A 21,620-nucleotide genomic window follows, 5' to 3' on the forward strand; every position below is an offset into this window, starting at 1 on the left:
GTGCGGGGAGAGACCCAGACGTGGGGTGGCGTGCTTTGCACGCTCACCCGCAATAGGAAGCCGGGTGATGGTAGACCGCGTTCCCCCGACCGCTCTGGGGGAAGGTGTAACGCGGCGCCATCAAAGCGGGCTCTCGGCCCGCTGAACGAGGGAACCGGTGGTCGTGTCGCTGGCGGCCATCGGTCCGGCGTCCGTGGGACGGTGGGATGGATGTAATGTGCTCTGCGTCAACCCTGTCCCGCCGTTTCAATAGCCCCGACTGGGCTCCGGCCCGGTCCGAGGTAGGGCGCCGGTTGTGAGCGGCAGGAGTTTTTAGTGAGGTTCAACTCCCACATACCCCACCTGCCGCGCGGGTGGGGATCAGGCGATTTTCTCCTGTGGAAAAAAAAAAAAAAAAAAAAAAGCCGTTCTCGAGTTTTAGCGAGATAACGAACAGCAATTCATTTTTATATATATAGATATGTATTTTTGTTGAATTATTTGTTGAAATATAAAATATGTTCGCCAGTTGGAAAAAGAATCAGTCCCGAGAGAAAAAACCGCCAAACAAACTCAGCGGGCTTGACTTTTTTGTGTTGTTTTTCGCATACATAATTGCCATTCATTTTGTTTTCTTTTTTAAAAACCTACAGACATTGTTGACTAGTAATTAAAAATAATGTATAACTAGATTAGAGCAAGAACTTCATTCCCACATAGTTGCTATCTCTAGTCATTTTACGTATTCATTTTTTTTTTTTACGATTACTCGTGTTTTGAGCTCCTACGAAAAGATATCATTCGATTCAAGTACACTTTGTTCAAGTACACTTTGTTCAAGTACACTTTGTTCAAGTACACAAGTACATTATGTTTTCTGATATTGAGCGTTCATCTAAACATCAACCATAAGAAACTCAATATTGATGTATGTTTGCAGGAAGACTGCGTAGACTTGTGACGCCGTGATAAACGCAGCGGTCATCCTCGCATGAAACGCGTAAAACGGTGTCTTCAACGTTTCAAATAAAAATTAATTTGTTTTATCCTATCTAAAATTTTGCTCCATATAATTTTTCACTTCAGATTCATTGGGTATTTTGTATATGCTCTTTTATACATGTCATACTCCGTGAGGCTCTAGTGGCCATTGTAATCATCCGCATAACAATTGTTAAGTAGAATAAAAAATATTTCCTTCCTACCTCCTTTCCCCCTACAATTAAACATAGAATGGATTTTCCGCCCCAATTATAATATGTATGCGTTCCAAAATGGTGGTAGGACCTCTTGTGAGTCCGCACGGGTAGGTACCACCACCCCGCTTATTTCTGCCATGAAGCAGTAATGCGTTTCGGTTTGTAGGGTGGGGCAGCCGTTGTGACTATACTGAGACCTTAGAACTTATATCTCAAGGTGTGTGGCGCATTTACGCTGTAGATGTCTATGGGCTTCAGTAACCACTTAACACCAGATGGGCTGTGAGCTGGTCCACGCGTCTAAGCAGTAAAAAAAAAAAAAATTGTGCACCTGGCATTATCGATGAACATGAGTGGAGACAACTTCTTCCCATAATTTGGAAATCCCCCTATAAAAACGAGGAGAAAAATAATTTATTTCCGTACACTGCGGCTGATACCGCTGTAAAAGCTCTAACTAAGACTCTGGAACAACGCCTCCTATACTTATCAAATCGAAAATCATGACTACTTCGCGGCTATTAGGCAAAGCTCTAGTAGGAACGGGTGCAAGAACGGATGCTCTGTCACTAGTGATTTATACACTGTTATTTTTTATTGCAACATCGAAATCGTTTAGGAGCATAACTACTTATAAATATCGATACTTATACTAGAATCTAATAAAGGCTTAATAACTAATTTTTTTCCTACCTAAGCTGATAGCCTTGAGAGGCTATTTCAGCGTCGCCCTAACATGTAAGTGAGCTCACGGGGCTCAAACCTGGCGAAGTTGCTAACACTGACCCTAGCAAGTGCAGTGCTTCGCGGAATCTACCACCGGATCGGTAACGCGACCCACTGAGAAAATCCGGCGAGAAACTCAGTGGACTGTCTGTGGGTTAATTCGCTCATCGAGCCCTTCGTCACAAGCGACGGGTTCGAAGAGCACGGTGATCGGTGCTTGTAGTACCTAAAAGCACCGTTAATGGATCGGGAGGATCTAAAATGACGTGTTTTGGGCGACGTTGACTGTTTACCATTCGGTCCGCAACATCGGGAATATAGTTACCGGCGGCCACGATGAAAGGGTTCTCGTGTCGTGCCGCTTTCGCGAAATGACGTACTGATATCGACTGCATAATAATATATTTTATTGATGACCTCTAGGTCCAGGTCATCGTGGAGGTTGATGTTCCTTACGTACCACGGGGCTCCGATGGCTATCCTGCAAAAACGGGATTGAATGATTTGAAGGGGTTTCAAGTTAGTGCAGGTCACGTGAGCGAACACTACACTTGCATAGGTCATGATCAGAGCTTATTAACCATTGGGCTGAGATCACTTCAATACTTGTCTCCACCACAATCCCAGATGATAATATAGTACGAAAACGTACCCATCAAATTACCCAGAATTAGTTCTCATTCTACCATCCACCAGTAGTGTGGGTAGAGTAAGAAGGCGATAGATGAATGAAATATGTTCTTGACACATGTTCACAAATGACTTTCCCAAAGAATCAATGACATCATGTAACAAAAATAAAAAATTCACAAAAATAGTTATTGTCTAATTACCATACAATCGATACAAGACCTCAAATAGACCTCAAATCTCAAGGGGATGGCGGCATTCACGTTGTGATGTCTATGGGCTCCGGTAACCACTTGACACCAAGTGGACCGCGAGCTTGATCTATGCAATAAAAAAAAGATGAATCTGCCACTGTCACATCGATAAAGCTTCCTAATATTCGTAACTAATATTACCTGTAGTGTTTCTGACTTTTACTCAGTGGTTGATTTACACTAGGGGCAGTCGGGGCAAGTGCCCAGGGCGGCAAATTTTTTAGGGCGGCAAAATTCAGAAAGTAAAAATTTTTTTTTTAGCCTTGCGAACATTGCTCGATATAATTAATCAATTCTATAAATTAATAATTTTCTGTTTAATTGATAATTCAACAAATTCTATTTATCCATTATTTGGTAATTATAATTTTGGCACTTTTGGTAAAAATTCCAAATGGTTTAATCAATTTATTTCCTTGGACATTTAAAATAATAATTGATTTTTCTATTTTCTGGAATTAAGGAAATTTAATTAGTTTTTTTATGTAATATAATTATGAGTCACCCTTAGTGCAAAATTTATAATTGTTACAAAAAAATACAAATATTTATTTATGTTTTTGGAATATATAAAATATGATAAAGCTTCTGCAATAAATTAGTTATTTTAATTTTGAAAAATAAAATATATAAACTATAAGTTTAGGTAAAATTCCAGTATTGGGGCGGATTTTTTTCCGGTGCCCAGGAGTGGCATTAAGCTTAAGTCCGGCCCTGCTCTTACTAACACTTTGTATACCTTCAACAAAATACTTATAATCACTGCTTAGTCATGAGTTTAAATATAAGATTTAACAGCCTTAGCGACATCTATTGAGAGACTTAGTCAATTCCAACCAAGTTGTATTTTTTCAATAGTTACGAATTTCATTCCATACCTTAAACTGTTTTATTTTAATATTATTTTAGCATAAACACATTTTACAATATAAATATAGAAAATAATGTAGATTTTGAACTTGCTAAATGCCTTTTTTAAATTATTGAAAATAAAATATCAAATTAAGTCATTACTGAGTAACAAAAAACTGTTTTATGCAAGAAAAACGGAATACCCTATAAAAGTAATATTTTAAAAAGAAATAAAACAACAAAACGAATAAAGAAAGAAATTAAGTAATGAAAAAGAAATTGCAAACAATTTAGATAAAAATAGTAACTTTTGAATATTAATAATGCATAAAATTAAATTTTCTTTTTCAATCGGGAGCTCTAGAAAAGCGCCCTATTTTTCATATTTGCGCCAGGGAGCAAGTTGCATCAAAATGTTTTGGCATTATACCGCAACTTTCTACTTGCAGCTTAGAATGAACACATTTCTCAATGCACTCTATAGCCATATGAATAGGAAAAGGACTCATATGTATGCAATGTCTTCAAATGGAATAACTTTAAGATGGCGTTACTGTAGCAAATTGCTGATGCAGTATAGCAAGACAACGGATCACATACCATGATATCTGTTCTTGGTGGGTATCAATACCAATAAGTTGGTTATTGGGGATAGCTTCGATAATACCTTTCATGAAATGATATTTAATTTAAATAGCTATTGATACAATCCATAACAAACATCAATGTAATTTATTTCTAAAATAAATCGGAGAGAGTTTAGATTCATAAACTTAGATATAATGTGTCGGTATATCGTCAGTGATGGATTAACGTTTGTAGGATGGAAATTCTATTAAATTATCTTTCTCGTTATGTGGCGGCATTCGCAGTATGATGTTTATTTTCTGGTAAATAATTAATAGCTGTCCGGCCCATTCAGCCCTAAGCTCGTCCACACGTCAAACAATCTGGAGCTGCTGCTATTCAGTTTTTTTCTGCTATTTAGTGCTATCATTTTTATTAATAGGTCCAAGAGAGAAAACTGTTAGAAAATGAGGGTTAAGTTGAAAGTTGGTCTTTTATTAAATTTATGGCAACATTTGAACATCTTGAGCTTTTCAATAATTCAATCTGGCATCCCCGCCGGGTGTATGAGCAACGCGCGGTCTTCGTACATATTATTTTAACTATTTTCATGTGTAAACAATGTGCATATTACATTATAAATGGGTTAAATATTAACAATTTGCATTTTTCATTGCCAATGTCCTAGCTTAGGTGTTTTATAGTTTTTTTACATTAATGTGAAATTTTCTTGCTTTGTCTTCGTGTGTGACAATCTACTCAAAATGGCGCATCAACTAACACCGTCTGTAAATTGTTCATTAGACGACATTGACCTCAGTGCACTAAAGGTATAGTTTTCTACAACTTACTATAAGTAACTTAAGTATGATACCGACACAGCATATAGCGCCCATGTTTAAGTCGTCACCCAGGAAAGGGCAATGATCTCACAGGGCGTGAATCATGTGAATGTTCACAAGAGCATTTTACCTAAAACGATGGTTCTCGAGTAATTGTATTAGTATTAGATCTGCTTTTGAATTTCAGGATCCTGCTGGAATATTTGAACTGATAGAAGTGGTAGGAAATGGAACTTATGGACAGGTTTATAAGGTACGTATCGGCTTGTCATAATAAAGATATGTCAAACAATTTATTATTATTTCAGTTTATGTTAGACTTATGCGTACTAATAACATACAATAGTCAGTTATATTTAAGCTACCGTGAGCTACATCATGGTTCAAGAAAGATAGTTTGATTCATTTCTTAATAATAAACTTTATAGAGTCTAATGAAAGCATTACAATTAAACAGTACTGACTATTAATGTCATTGAACTTTACTGATTAGTCTTAATTTAATAAGGAAGTGCAAGTGGCATGATGATCTACTTACTTCAACAAAGCTGTGAATAGAAATATAATAATTAAACTAAATAAAGGCATTAAAACTTCTTAAGGAAAATAAAATCAATTATCTTGAATTTGGCTTGTTAACTAACACCCACACCTATTAAAGTTTATAAGTTGATTGATGATTCAATTTTGTAACAATATAAGATCATAGTTTTGTATTTATATGGTTGGTAAAAATGATATCATAGTAATTATAGTAATCATAGTAATTAACTAAAATTCGTTTTCCAACAAAAGTTTATTATTTAGTTAAATAAGGGCATAATAATTCTGAGAGTACCTAACAGGAAGCAACAGCACAGTATTTCCCCACACACAAATGATATTTAGAGGCAGTATTGATCACTTTCATTATATATACTTATATTTCACTACTAGCACAAAATACAATTATTTCTTTTTCCTGCTTTTATCTTTCCATAAATGGGTAGATACTATCACAGTCTCCATAATGTTAAACACCATATAATGATTACCCGCTTTAAGTCAAGTTGAAGTCTTCATTTTATTGGATTTATCATTTTATTAGTAAATGTCTTAAATATAAATATAATTTAAGGGGAGACACACAAAAACAGGACAACTTGCTGCCATCAAAGTTATGGATGTCACACAAGATGAGGAAGAAGAAATAAAACTTGAAATCAATGTACTGAAGAAATATTCAAACCACCGTAACATTGCTACATATTATGGTGCTTTTATAAAGAAAAGTCCTCCGGGAAAAGATGACCAGCTATGGTTGGTCATGGAGTACTGTGGTGCTGGTATGTAATTTGTATTCATATAAATTTATATGACATCTTCAGCTGACAGGTTTCAAGTTTAAATTTAGAACTAAAGCCTTAATATTTAACCAGGTTGAATTAATGCTGGCAAACACAACAGCCCTGACTGATTCAGATACATAAATGTCATATTATTGAACTTTATAAAACCAATTCATGTTAAATATAATAAATTAAAAGAGGTTAAATCTACTTTACTTAATTATATATAAAAAATATTGAATATGAAAAGAAGTAGTTGATTAAAATTGTGCCTTTGACATAAATTATTTTTATAAAGTAAGTAAGCTTCACCTTTGATAATGTGGGGATATGGTTTCATCTCAAATTAATGAGCTCAAGCCGTTGCTGTAATTAGTTGAAATACCATTAAAAATTTTCTATATTATGGAACTGTTCTTACTACACCTGTTACACAAAACTATATGTGCATTGCATTAATTGGTACCTTTATTTTTGATACTTATGTGGGAAATAAATAAAAGTAACATAAACATAAAGGACCTAACAAAAAATGAATGTATTTCAAAACTGTAGTGATATCTCTGAAGGGTTAGTAATTTTATAAAAATTAATGAAATATGTTTAAATTTCAGGCTCTGTAACAGACTTAGTTAAATCAACCAAAGGGCAATCACTTAAAGAAGAGTGGATATCATACATCTGTAGAGAAATACTTAGAGGCCTAAGTTACTTGCATTCAAAAAAAGTCATTCACCGAGACATAAAAGGACAAAATGTTCTCCTGACAGACAATGCTGAAGTTAAACTAGGTAGAAAAAAATAATACTAATTATAGCAGTATTTAATGTTGATCAAAATGTTCAACATATCATCACGTCATATATCAAAACATTGAAAGTTGAAGATTTTTTTAATAACAAACAATTTTTCATGTTTTAGTGGATTTTGGTGTGTCAGCCCAATTGGACCGTACTATAGGTAGAAGGAACACATTCATCGGTACACCGTATTGGATGGCGCCAGAAGTTATCGCTTGTGACGAGAACCCCGATGCTACTTACGATAATCGCTCTGACCTATGGTCTCTTGGTATCACTGCTCTTGAAATGGCAGAGAGTCAACCGCCTCTTTGCGATCTCCATCCTATGAGAGCACTTTTTCTGATTCCAAGGTATACATCTTAAAAAGCTTGTTGATATTTATAATAATAATTACATTATTTTAAACAATTAAAAAAATCATAATTTTTCCTAGGAATGCTCCACCTCGCTTAAAGTCAAAGAAATGGGCTAAAAAATTTCATAGCTTTATTGAGACTGTATTGGTAAAAGATTATCATCAAAGGCCATACACTGAACAACTTTTGAAACATCCTTTTATAAGGTACTGTAATAATAATGTATAATTATATCATGACACAAAAATATGGAAAACACTAATTTTAAAATCACAAATCCAATAAACAAATTTCTTTCTCTTGATTAGAAAATCACTGTTTCTTACTGCAAGTTAATATAAAGTTACTTCAATTAAACCTATAAATTAAATGATATTCATAAAAATGCGGTAGGCAGCGGCTTGGCTCTGCCCCTTGCATTGCTGAAGTCCATGGGCAACGGTAACCACTCACCATCAGGTGGGCCGTATGCTCGTCTGCCTACAAAGGCAATAAAAAAATAACATAAAAACTACATGCAAAATTTATATTCTTTATTTTACATTTACAGAGATCAACCAACAGAAAGACAAGTAAGAATACAGCTTAAAGATCATATAGATAGGTGTAAGAAACGAAAGCAGGACAACTCAGTTCGGGAAGACTACAGGTACTCAGGTTCAGAACCTGAAGAAGAAGAGAACGCTGTCGCGGGCGAACCTTCGTCTATTGTACACAATGCCGCTGCGCATCAGTCCAGCGACACTCTACGACGAAACTTTCAACAAATACAAGAAGGGGCCAGGTAACATACGTCTAATGATTTTATCGCTTCTTATTAACTGTGTACGTTTTTACAATTAACATTTTGTTTTATCAATAATCAGACCAGCTGAAGCATCTCAGCCTCAACCTCCGCCTAAACGTAACAGCAACCGCGAGGAACGAGAGGAGATTCCAGGTATATTTATCATCAAGCTATCATTAATTAATCTATTAACACCTTTGACACATTTTTCAATATTACTTTTCCTTTGAATTTGTATTGATCGTTAGGTATTCATATTCAACATTAAAATATTTTTTTATTTTTTAGAGCCTGGGCCTCCTGCAAGGCCTTCCATTCCACAAAGACTGATCGTTGTGCCAGATCCACAGGTGCAACCGCCTAATAGATATAGGTAAATAACTAAACTGAACTATTCTTTGTTCATATGTCAATAGATTTAAAAAAAAATTGCAATAATCAATAAAGCGCGTAATTACATGGTTACATTTTTCTCATCCTAAAATCAATAAAGATGAGATAACAGTACTGAATATCAAGAACTCATAAATATTTTGCAATGTCAACATTCTTATGAGTTCAAGTCTTATGTACAATATGATAAGATTTGTAAATGGTACTAATTTAATAACTTCGATTAGCAGACGACTCACAGTGCATCTGCCATTAAAAGGCAACGGAAATCTGTAAGTCTTATCACAGCGTGAATGCTGCAACCCACTCAGAGACTTAGGTCTAAATTGTATTACAATAAAGTCAGCTAGCCATCAAAATCAGCGCCCGCATATACCCTACCATGGGCCCTCGGTTCGCTCCCAACATCTGCGTCTTAGACGCGGAAACCTCGTTAAGAGGCTAAGCCCATAGACCAAGAAAAAGATATACTCCCTATAACTAATGCACGTTGATACAATAGGTATGAATGGAGGTATAAAACAAAACTTCAATGTGTTCTAATCAAAACTTACGAGTTTACTAGCCACTACCAGTCCGCTTCGCTGGGCGTTAAAAATTAACATTATTATTTCTCACCCCCACAAAGATTCTCATCATTAACGCCCCCGCAACCGGTGTAGGGAGTTCAACACTCATATAAATATTAGCCTATCCATTATGTACATGTATTTTCTACGTGGATACCAAATTTCAAGTCAATCGGATTCATGATTCAGTAGTTATAACGGAACATCCGTAAAAACCACCATAGATTAATATATTAGTATAGATTATGATTTTGTACTTTTGTAGGCCCCTGCCTCCAACCCCGAATTCGTCTGGGTCTTCAAACAGTTCTGGTTCAAACAATGGTACGCCGCCAGCGAGTGGACCACAACCACCGCAGCGTGGCTCACATCACATTTTCAAACCCATGGTACGTAAAGTTGATAGAAGCATTATAATATTATATTTGTGATTTCTAATTTTGTCAAAGCGATTCGTCCATTTCTAATTTTGTCTAAGTTGCCTAAGCTTGTATATTTGTTACTGAAATCATTTTATTGTTTTTCGTTTTTTTTTTCATGTCACGCTGCTCTAATTATTTGCACCGATTCCCTCAGCCACCAGCACGGCGGCCAGAGGTAGGTCTACTTTTAACAGTTCTGAAAAATACTTTGATATCTTTGTTTGCCTCCAGTAAAGCTTTTAATATCCCAGTTATTATTTGAATGCTTATTTTGTTATTTTTTTATTAATTACATGACATACATGACATTAATTAAGATAAATTATAAGATGTTATAAATTTTTTCCTAGTCTATCATAATAGGGAGACATGAAAAAAGTAATAAAACTTCCCAAATGTTCCAGGATTTAGATAAGTTAGCTGCACAACTCAATGAACTAGGCGTGGTGTCCGGAAACGAGCCACCAAGTAGGCCTCCACGTGCGCCTACTAATGGACAAGGTATAATATCACACAATTCAGACATGTTTTGGATAAAGACATCTACTTTCAATGTCCTTCACAAATACTTGCATATCCTTAGGGCCACCGGTTGAAAGAAATCCACCAGAACCGACTTTCGAAGATTCCGATAGCGATTCGGACGCGGAAGAAAGCGGTGGACGAGTTCGGAACGACGGCACGCTGCTCGCCAGTGACCCTCCCAAGCCGCTGTGAGTAACATTAACTAAATCCTTACAGGTTTGCGTTATGAATGGGGATACGGTCCCCTAGGTTACAAACGCGCATCTAATGAAGCCTTATTGTTATCTTTTATGTTGCAATTATCATTTATTTCGTTGCCCTTCTCCATCTCCTTCCCTTCCGTCGATTTCGGTTTGGCTTGTCAGTCCCGAGTTGTGCTACAGGGGCGGACTGAGCGAGCCGAGCTGCGCGCCGACCCGCCCGCTGCCGCCGACGCCGGACGACGAGGACGCCCGCACCGACGCGCACACGGACGCGCACGCAGACCGCACGCTCGTCATGAAACGGGTGAGTGTTGGCGGACGCTAAGCTTTATGTTATGTTCTGTGCTAACTTTGTCCATCTTTCGATTTTACCGTTGCACTCTTTCTAGAAAAACTTCACAATTGTATTTTAGCTTCACTTCTATTCTCGCTCTACGTTCATTTCGATCATCTGCGGCTCTAGTGAGTTTTTCTCGAAAGATATGTCGACCGGAATATTCCAAAGTTTATGCCATGTTAGCCGCATTATCATACAGTTGTCCCGCCAGAGTAATGTCAGTGAGCGTTTTAATTGTTGATGTGCTTTGATTAATTATATCTTATTCATTTGTACTTTCTATATCGGACGTGTTTGAAACGCCCAGAGAGAAAATGCGGACATTGATAAACGACAGTCGGACGTTGACGAAGCGGTCTTGCTCAAAGATTGGGATTTCGCTCGATTTTTCCCCTCGAAGCCTGAATTAAAAGAAGAGAAAAAGGAACAGCCAAAAAAGAACGAACAAAATCGAGCCGAAATTCAAAGACAATCTCGAATGGATTCAGAAGATCCTTGGACCAAATATAAAGCGTTCGCGACACCTCCGTCTCGTCACAAACAATTTCGTCATAAATCAAACGAAAAGACCGCTCAGGAAAAATTAACTGACATGCTAAAGAAAAAAGAACAAGAATCAGAACAGAATTCTCCAAACCGATTCTTCAGAGGATTCAGAAGGGAAAATTCTGATCTTTTTCCACTACCCAGTACTCGTCATTCAGCTATATACTTTCCTAAACACGAAAGTCCGGTGGGTGTCAACAAACAGATGAGATCAAGTGGGATTTTTAACAATTCTCGGAAACAGTCTAAACCTATATCAGGAGAACCAATATTGACGGATTTCATAAAAATGAATGATAGCTTAAAAATGTCTAACCAAGGAGAGGTGCGACGAGGAAAGAACGCCGAAAAGAAGTCAACCAATAATCCTATCGATGCTCTTAAAACTGTGGCTGCTCTAATCAGGCAAGACAGCGAAAGTAACGGCCTGAGTCGCCAAAGCAGCGTAAATAGCGACTCGCCAGCTACCAGCATCTGCTATTCGAGCGGAACGTCCTTTGAGAAAACGGGCACACCCGATTTGATGGCCAACACAGGCGATAATGAACATACTGAAAATACACCAAATGCTACCTCGAGTATGATGAAGCCGCGGAGAGAAAAAACCGAATCAGATATAGTTTTTCGAAGAAACTCTCAGTATAATCGGCACACTGAATATTTAGCGAGTGGGCAGGAAGCGGTACTCGCACAGGATCAGGTAAATTGCTCCCTGCTTAGGACAGTTGATTAATATTTTACTGACTTGGTATGAGGGTAATGTAATTTTTAACATAGTTATACTAACTTAGTGTTTGTTGGAAATGCTTTGGAAATGGGTATAATTATATCATTGGGTATCGGGATTTTAGTTTTCAAATATTAAGTGCGTTCTGTGTGTGACAAGAATTGGATAAAATGTTTGTGTTAAATTATGTAGGTGTTTTTTTAATGTTAGTCAAAACGAAAAGTTTGTTAAAGTATACTTGCTCGTGCATCTTACATGTTGAAGTGATTAATTGTTTGATTAAATTTTTCTTCTATCATGGGTTTGGGATCGTTTATTATAATATCTTACATTTCTGGGCGTATCTGGCAAATGATGCATTTTAGTAGTAAACGCCTGTAATATTTTTGCTGAGAATAGCTCGAGTCTTGGAAACACTAAACAAGTACTTACTTACGTTAAAATATCATAAACTAATCATGACTCACTGCAACTACTAATTTGACCTAACAAAACTATTATATTTTGTCTGTGCGCGAATACCGTCTTCCTGCCAAGAAATAAAAACCACTGTAATGAAAATATTTGTGCCATCTACATACACTTGAAAATCTAACATCTAGGAATGCCGCCTAACGAAACACAGGAGCTGCAAAAGAAAATATTATATCATCATGTGAATGTGGTTTGCATGTTATGGCTGCCGTGTTTGTCGAGCTGTTATTGTGGAATTAATACCGCTAAAATAATATTTTATGTACTAGTTGTAACAAATGTGACTTTTGCACTACCTACACACATCAAATTCGACTTGATCTTTACAAACTGTACTGTTGAGAATAAGTTCACAGTGTGCTTAGTGCGAGTTTTTTAACGTTCTCGATAACGTAAAAGTGAGCTCATATTTGTATGGAATGGGATCGTTTGCCTACGTTTGCCGCTAGGGGCGCTGTTCGAACTGCATACAAAATTGCGTTAACTTTTACGCTATCGCGAACGTTAAGAGACTCGCACTAAGCACACAGAAGTGCTTACCCAATTTTATTTTTTTAATGAGTTTTTAACCTATTATACGTTGGATATTTTAAACAACATATCGTCTTCTCGCATTAAGACTGTATAATCTCAAAACTTACTAATTTTACAGGAGAGTGTTTTAAAGGTTTATCATGTGATATTTTTAATATTAATCATCTTTGCAACATTTACTTTTTATTTTTTACCGGTTACATTATCTGTCTTTTAAAGTAAGATAAACTTATTTATTAATTTTGTTAATAGTAGTCAAAACATAGATAAACTAAAAAAAAAAGTAAACAACGCTCTTTTAACAGTATTTTTGAGAAAAATACTGGTGATACCAAATGATTCCGCTTATTAATTCAATTTTGAATATTTTTAGAAATCGTACACTTTTAATGCGAAAAGACGATATCGCGGTCAGTAAATTAACAGTAGTGCTTCCCCAAAAAGAGAGTTTTTACCCAATTATACGTTGGATATTTTAAACAACATATCGCGTTCAGGGCCGATCAAGCGGCGGTAACGAGGGCAGCGGCGCCCGCACCAGCTCGGTGCTGCCGGACCTGCTCAGTCAAGCCGGACAGCCGACAACACCGCCGCGTCTCGACAAATCAACCAGCGAGGAGGTGAGTTCTTTTTTTAAACTGTCCATTCTTGATTAGAAATGTCCATGAGCCTAGCATATAAAGAAATCGGCCACTGCTTTCAATTATTGTGACTAGTGGCTAATACTGTAATACTGAGCAGCTTTCAATAGAGCGTTGTTATTCGACAGCGTCCAAAACCCAAATTGTAACATCAATCACGTCGTCGTCGTGCTTTCATGGGTTTTATCCATACCTGGGATTTAATATAACATGCTAAATTTGTTCACAATAACTTGAGCTTCCTACAAGCAGTTGAATATATATTAACTGTTCCAAAAAAAATTATCTTGTTATACGTTTGTCGGGAGCTCCGAGTTAAATATTTGTGGTGTCCAGCTTTCTGGTTTATCGTATTAATGTGATAATGGTTGTCAATCATGCAAACATCCTGGAGTCACTCCGCGGCCGGTTTGCAGACATCTGTTACCACGTAAGTATTAATCGAATTGCAGGCAAGACGCAATGCTTGGTAACAAAAAAACTGTTTGTCATTAGAATCTGTATTTCCTTCTTGTACATGTGCATATGCATTTCTAAACGCTTTCATTTCATGTGCAAAATTCATGTTGCTCATTTAAATACGGATAGGCTTCCCAGTAGTTTAGTTTGAAGCAGCTTTATTATAAATTATTGATAAACGGTGAATGGTGTTTTCAAATCCAGCATAAAGTAGTTCACACTGTTCCCTTAACTAAGTTTATAATTAAAATGTGAAAATATTACACAGCCAAACCTTTGAAATAATCAGTCCCGAAAGTTCTAGATCTAAAGCGTTAATGCGCATGTTTAATATCTAATTTTATGTTATCAAATGAAATTTCAATAAGAGCTGTAATGAAATATTTCGGCTAGTTTATTTGATGAATTAAGTTCATAACTTATTGATATCCCTATAAATATTCATAACTTAAAGAACTTGCCTGCAATCATGTCATGAATCCAAAAACGTCACAAGTTCACAAAATGGTAGATTAGTCTCATGCAAATAACTTTCCGATCTCTAAGTTATAACTAATAAAAGGGAGAAGGATTTGATGACTAACTGGTTACATAAGGAATGTATCGTGCATTATAATATAATCGATAAGTATTATACTTACTACTCCCACGATATGCTTTAATATGTTTTTTTTCTTTCGCAGTATAGGCAAGCCATAGCTGGTGGCACGCCCCTATCCCACCACCATCACCACCCGCCATCTTCCTCTGTGCAATCCACGCCTTCCAAATCTTTCGTATCGGGTGCGTCATCGCCGCATCCTTTACAGCAATCTCCTTCCAATTCTTCTGTCGGATCCCAACAACAGTTCCTTCCGTTGCAACAGAAACAGCGTTCGTTCCTAACGTTTGGATTCGGCGCCGGCTCTACCGGAAGCGGAGGCACAGGCGGCTCCGGTGGGAACGCTTCCCGCCGAGAGAGCCACGTGAACGTCAACGTCACGCCCACAGGACACGACCTCTCTTCCGATACACCCGAGATACGAAAATATAAAAAGAGATTTAACTCTGAGATTCTCTGCGCCGCACTCTGGGGTATGCTCATCTCTAATAACGTTGTGCTAACGAAATACATAGCAAACGAATCTTTAACTTTTATTTATTTTATTGCAGGTGTTAATTTACTTATTGGAACCGAAAATGGCTTAATGCTTCTTGATCGTTCGGGGCAAGGGAAAGTTTACCAGTTGATCTCAAGACGCCGCTTCCAGCAGATGGAAGTGTTAGAAGGACAAAATATTCTTGTGACTGTATCTGGAAAAAAAAATCGCGTTCGGGTTTATTATCTCAGCTGGCTCAAATCGAAGATTTTACGTACTGACGGACTTAGTGATGTGAGCTTAGTATATAAAGTTATAAAATAGTATCACTTAATAAAATATATTAAACTATATTAGTACACAAAATTTGTAATCGTTAATAAAACAAATTATACACATTACAGCAAGCAGAGCGAAGAAACGGTTGGATAAATGTTGGTGAGCTTCAAGGTGCTGTACATTTCCGTATCGTGAAATATGAAAGGATAAAATTTCTCGTCATTGCTCTTAAAGATTCCATCGAAATATATGCTTGGGCTCCCAAGCCATATCACAAGTTTATGGCCTTCAAAAATTTTGGTGAACTTCAACACAGGTAAAAACATAGTGTTTTAATAACAAATATCAATGACAATTAAATGTTAGTTGCTTTTAATGTATTGATCTTCAAATATTGTTTTTTTTTTTCAGACCTCTTTTGGTAGATTTAACCATTGAAGAAGGTACAAGACTGAAAGTAATTTATGGTTCTGCAGATGGCTTCCATGCTGTTGATTTAGACACTGCCACAGTATATGATATTTATATTCCAAAACATGTACGTATTAGTTTTCAATTTTTTTCTTTTGAAAAAACTTAAGCCTTAAATCCAACACAAACTCAGAGTGCCCACATCAACAGAAGCATCCACACTAGGACTAGCAAGGCATACATATTTATGGCAAGGATGCGAGGTGTATTTTCTATTGTTTTTAGATGTGTGGATGTGTTCACGAGCTACCTGTGTGTTAAGTGCGTTTCCTGAGCCCATAGACATCAACAGTGTAAACGCCGCCAGCCACCTTGAGACATGAAACCTAAGGCTCAGTTCTATAGTATAAAGGATGTCCTACCTTTAAACCGAAACGCATAACTGCTTCACAGTAGAAATAAGCAGGATGGTGGTACCTACACATACGGGGTTATAATCGCCCTACCATCAGTAGAAAAGGTAAAATCTTCTTGCTTAGTAAATATTATACTAAGCGAGAAGATTTTACCGTTTCCGTATATAGGACAGCATGAAATCTACAATGTAGGCAACTCATACTTGCTTGAAAGAATTCGCTTAAATGATTCCTGAATAAAACGGGTTATATAATAAAATAAATGAACATGACTATTTACGAAAGTTGTTGTTGCAATCCTGTAGCCTAATATCCAATCACTATCATAGACTACATGCGAAAGATTTTACCTTTAATACAACAACAGAGTAACTTTTTTGCAATAAGATAGTTTATGGTTCTAAAGTAAAACTAAAGGTACTTTTTGTTCTGTGGATTTCCATTTTTATTATTAAAGATAGGCAGTTCATAGCTTATTTAAAATCTAAATTTACTGAAGCCAATAGACGTAACAAAATAAATATATATGCATATCTTGAGATGAGGAAATTTCTTCATTGCATTACACCAAAAGTTATACCTTCAAACAAATTACTTGATCACTGAGGTACAGTGAAGGTATTTTGAAAAATATAGTGAGGGCTTAATCTCAATGTCGTCGCCTTTTCTGAATATTCTAACTTATTATCATGTATAATCATCATCATCATTTATTATTCATGATAAAAGATGTGCTAATTTAGGTTAGTATAATAATTTCTTCAAAATATGTAATAAAAAAACAATAAACGACAAACCCGAAATCCATACAAACTTGGGCCTGGCGTTACAGTGCTAGAATTTGGGCATAAGTTACAATACCTAAGAAGGTTTCATGAGCCCAATTTTCAGGTCTCCCAGCAATGGCCAAATTGGTAAAATCAGACAATGTTTACATTTTAGGTTATGTTTATTGTTCGAGATATTTTAATAAAAACGATATTTTTGAGGCTATTTCCTACTAAAGATAAGTTTTTTACGAAACCTGTTGCAGCAACAGGTTGCTTTAAAATAAAAATGGAACCTGTTACGAGAAATCGCGCGTTAGGTTGTTTACGAAAACGAACGAAAGCCAAAAATTAAAAACAACGTAATGCGAAACGCGCTGCGCACGAAATGATTTTTTTAAGGGATTTTATGACCTGGTAACTAAGACCTTTAGGTCAGTCTTATTTTAATTTTAATGAAAACTTTTTTATATGAAAAACTATATTTATATGATAACTTTTTTATATAAAATATAAATCATTACGTGCTCCCATATTATCTCATCACATTTCATTTCATTTTATTTCATGCCTTTTTTATTTTAATTTTTTATTGCTTAGATACCCTTCGACGAGCTCACAGCCCACCTGATGTTAAGTGGTTACTGGAGCTCATAGACATCTACGACGTAAATGCGCCACCCACCTTGAGATATAAGTTCTAAGGTCTCAGTATAGTTACAACGGCTGCCCCGCCCTTCAAACTGAAACGCATTACTGCTTTACGGCAAAAATAGGCGGGTGGGAGGCGCGGACTCACAAGAGATCCTACCACCAGTAAAATTATTAATATAACTACACCATAGAAAAACTCAAAGTACCAAATCGACCTTTTCATGCTATATTTAAGATTGCCAGTTGAAAATATTTTGAATTGCCGCAGTTGCCGCCATGCCGACATGATTTCGTGTCATAACTAAATGGCACAGTTATTTATTTCTTTTAATTATTTTTGTTAGTAGATTTTGGTGCTTTACGTTACGTTATTCAATGACATTAAGTTTATAGTCTGGCCAGCGAATCATGGCACAACTAAATAGCGGCAATCCAAAATATCTTCAGTTGGCAACATTAAAGATAACATAACACGATTTGATACATTTGTGTTTTTCTATGGCATAGTCACATTAATATAAAAATGCAAAACTACCCTTTCATGCTATATTTGATGTTGTCAGTTGTAGATATTTTGAATTGCCGCCATTGTAAGTAGTTGTGTCACGATTCGATGGCCATACTCTATTTACATTGATTAAAATACCTATAAAAACAGTCATTTATCCTAAAGCAAAAGAGTATTAATTATTTTTTACACCCGATTTCCACTAAATCGATCATATTTTATGGATGCTCTAATTCTAATCCGCGCGTTTGTGGAGCTAGTTACGTATATTGAAATAAGTATTGTAGATGTTTACAAAGATTGTTTAAAACAAAAAATTGAATATAACTTATTTTCTACACTTGGCCATTGTCAATGAAGCTAAGATTTCAATAGGTTAATCAAGCAAAATAGACGAATTTTTTGGTACATATCCCATTCGTGTAACGCTTAGGCCCAAAATGGGGTTTCTCCTTTGTCCTGTATTCTAAGTATAGATACAAACCAGTTACTTGATTGTAGTTTGCACACTGGAATCGGGTCCTATGCTACATTATAGCGAAAATTAAGATTCTTACCTTTTTACAGACACAGGGATCAATTATACCACATTGCATTGTACCTCTTCCAAACTCTAACGGCGTGCAGTTGCTTCTGTGTTATGACAATGAAGGCGTCTATGTTAACACTTATGGACGGGTTAGCAAAAATATAGTACTTCAGGTAAGATCCTTTTTTACAAATCTATAAAAACTTCAAAAAACACTTGTTGACTTTAATAAGCCTCATAAATTCTTTTGTTTTCAGTGGGGTGAAATGCCCACATCGGTGGCCTACATTGGTACAGGACAAATCATGGGCTGGGGAAACAAAGCAATAGAGATTCGGTCCGTTGAAAGTGGACATCTTGACGGCGTTTTTATGCACAAGAAGGCACAAAGACTCAAATTTTTATGTGAACGTAATGACAAAGTATTCTTTTCTTCTGCAAAGGGGGGCTCTTCTTGTCAAATCTATTTCATGACTCTAAACAAACCCGGAATGGCCAACTGGTAGTAATGAAATACGACAAACGTCTTTGATCTGTGATTTTTTATGCGCAGCGTCCTGTACGAACATGCTCGTATTGTACAATTAAAATGCCAGTAGTTTAGTCAATATATCAAAAATACGCTTTGGCCACGTGAAATTCAAAGACTTGTGATAAGTGACAGATCGATTGTACATGCTAAAAAGACAATTCATAAAATATTAAATTCATATATTTGAGGACCCCTATGTTTAGGTAATTGTGGCATTTTGTACTGATAATTATTTCACTACAAGCTACTAAGTAACATGTACTGTAAGCAATAATCTTTAGGATAAATGTTTTGATATTGACAATTATTCGTACGTGAGTTAATGTGCTTAGTTTTATATTATGTTGCAAATGTTTATTTCTAAAAGAAATGTATTTCAAATCAAACTATTAATTCATATATGCCATATTATAATTGTTTGTAATTTTAAGCTAGTTGGGTGTTGATAACTATAATTTGGTAACATAAAGGTTGTTTTATAAACTATATAAATGAAACAAATCTTGTACGAATAAAAATGAGGGATACTAATTTGGACAAACAATTAGAATAAATTATAAATATTCGACAATTATTAATACGTAAGTTTCGTACTCTTAAATTGGTAAGTGAAGTCACATTGTATCATAATTATCACACCAAACTGGATAACATTTTATTAATGGATGAAACCTAAAAATTTGGTACTATTTATTATTTATTTGTTATGTACTATATTATTTACATGTATAAAGATGTAACTGTGCATATTGAAATGATATATTTGAGGACTTTTTTATTTGAAGACACTTTAGCCCAATAAATACAAAAGTCACTTATTTCTAATATTTTATTTCTTGCAATACCATATATATACCCATCATCCCAGTTAGATAGGCCTTAATAAAATTCTACCTTTTATGGACAATAAAGTAATTTCTTGATAGCTAAAACTGTAAAAAAAAAAGCTCTGTATGTTTATTTTGCGTGCATTGCTAAGTTATTTTGATCCCATTGTTAATGAAATTATATACAGTCGTTGAAACTTCAAGGGAATTATATGTCATGTCTGGTGCAATCGTATCAGCGATGCATCGGTGCAAATGCGTATTTGACAATTGTTCACGATTGACTTCCATGGTGAAAAGAATTAAGATATAATAAAAAATGTAACGCGCAAAATTATAATTTGCGTAATTACTGGTGGTAGAACATCTTAACAGCCCGCACGGGTAGGTACTACCACTCTGCCTATTTCTGTCGTGAAGCAGTAATGCGTTTCGCTTTAAAGGGCGGGGCAGCCGTTATACTGTTAAAACTGAGAACTACGAACTCAGGCCTCGAAGTGGGTGACGGCATTTACGCCGCTGGTGTCTATGGGCTCCGGTAACCACTTAACACCGGGTGGGTCGTGGCCTCGTTCACACATCTAAGCATTAATAAAAAAACTCAAAACAGCTGTTCTTAGAATTCTTTATTACCTACCTGTCGTCTATTTTATTTGTGCTCATCACAGGAAGTACGAAACAAATTATTATTTTTAGCTTAGTTGGTTGGGCGACCCTCTGTTAAGTGGTTACCGGAGCCCATAAACATCTACAACGTAAATGGCGCCACCCACCTCGAGACATGAGTTGTAAGGTCTCCGTTTTTACAGTACCGTACTTACATACAAAACGTCCTAGCACTAAGTAGTTTGATTGGATTATAACTTAAGGATGTTGGGTGTTACATAGCAAATTATATTGTTTGTAGCTTTGCAACCTTTCTGTACATTTTCACTAGAGATGAAACGGATATCCGGCAACTATCCGGCCGGGTACCGTATAGTAATGCAGTATCCGGCAGGATATCGGATAGTAATTCAGTATTTGTATTTGTTTTTCTTGATCGCGAAAATCACTACTATTATCCTTTGCCACTTCATTGAAACAGTCCCAAAAAGTGTCATGAGCTTCACGTGTGAAGTTAGATCCGGTATCCGGCCAAACAACTATCCGTTTCATCTCTAATAATTTTCAACCCCAAACCAAACCAATTTTGACAAAATTTGGTATGAAAATAATTACAACCCTGGGAAAGAATATAGGATATATTTTATTCTACCATATATAACACATTCTTGAGCAAGAGTCTTACGACTACGTGAAGTGTAAGAATGCGAACGAAAAGCTAGTTGTAAATGACGCACAGCACAAGTTTTGCGCCCTTGGTCGGTAAAAATTCATAATTTGTGTTTTTTAACACAATTATTTGTATTTTCTCCACATGATTCTACTGCTCGTCTTTAAAATGCTTTTGGGATGCAATAAT

At 36.1% G+C, this 21,620-nt stretch overlaps 1 protein-coding gene across 14 annotated transcripts; it reads left to right on the top strand.

Moving 5' to 3' along the window:
- Nucleotides 1-4,735: 4,735 nt before the first annotated feature.
- Nucleotides 4,736-20,146, top strand: msn (serine/threonine-protein kinase msn). Of its 14 annotated transcripts, none has more exons than XM_028182979.2 (22): nt 4,736-5,037; nt 5,237-5,302; nt 6,167-6,374; nt 6,992-7,168; nt 7,299-7,530; nt 7,614-7,742; nt 8,087-8,320; nt 8,403-8,476; nt 8,612-8,696; nt 9,551-9,674; nt 9,862-9,882; nt 10,112-10,208; nt 10,291-10,420; nt 10,598-10,739; nt 11,080-12,018; nt 13,551-13,673; nt 14,837-15,227; nt 15,306-15,526; nt 15,637-15,827; nt 15,923-16,049; nt 18,835-18,969; nt 19,054-20,146. In XM_028182979.2, exons 1-22 carry the CDS (start codon nt 4,972-4,974, stop codon nt 19,300-19,302), a joined length of 4,161 nt encoding a protein of 1,386 aa, XP_028038780.2. In that variant the 5' UTR covers nt 4,736-4,971; the 3' UTR covers nt 19,303-20,146. The 14 variants fall into 14 exon arrangements, with proteins under 14 accessions (XP_028038780.2, XP_028038781.2, XP_028038784.2 ...); XM_028182980.2 differs by having other exon boundaries at nt 18,841-18,969; XM_028182983.2 differs by having other exon boundaries at nt 15,020-15,227.
- Nucleotides 20,147-21,620: the final 1,474 nt, after the last annotated feature.

This window comes from Bombyx mandarina, chromosome 15, assembly GCF_030267445.1.
Source record: "Bombyx mandarina strain Sakado chromosome 15, ASM3026744v2".
In the NCBI taxonomy this organism is placed as follows: domain Eukaryota; kingdom Metazoa; phylum Arthropoda; class Insecta; order Lepidoptera; family Bombycidae; genus Bombyx; species Bombyx mandarina.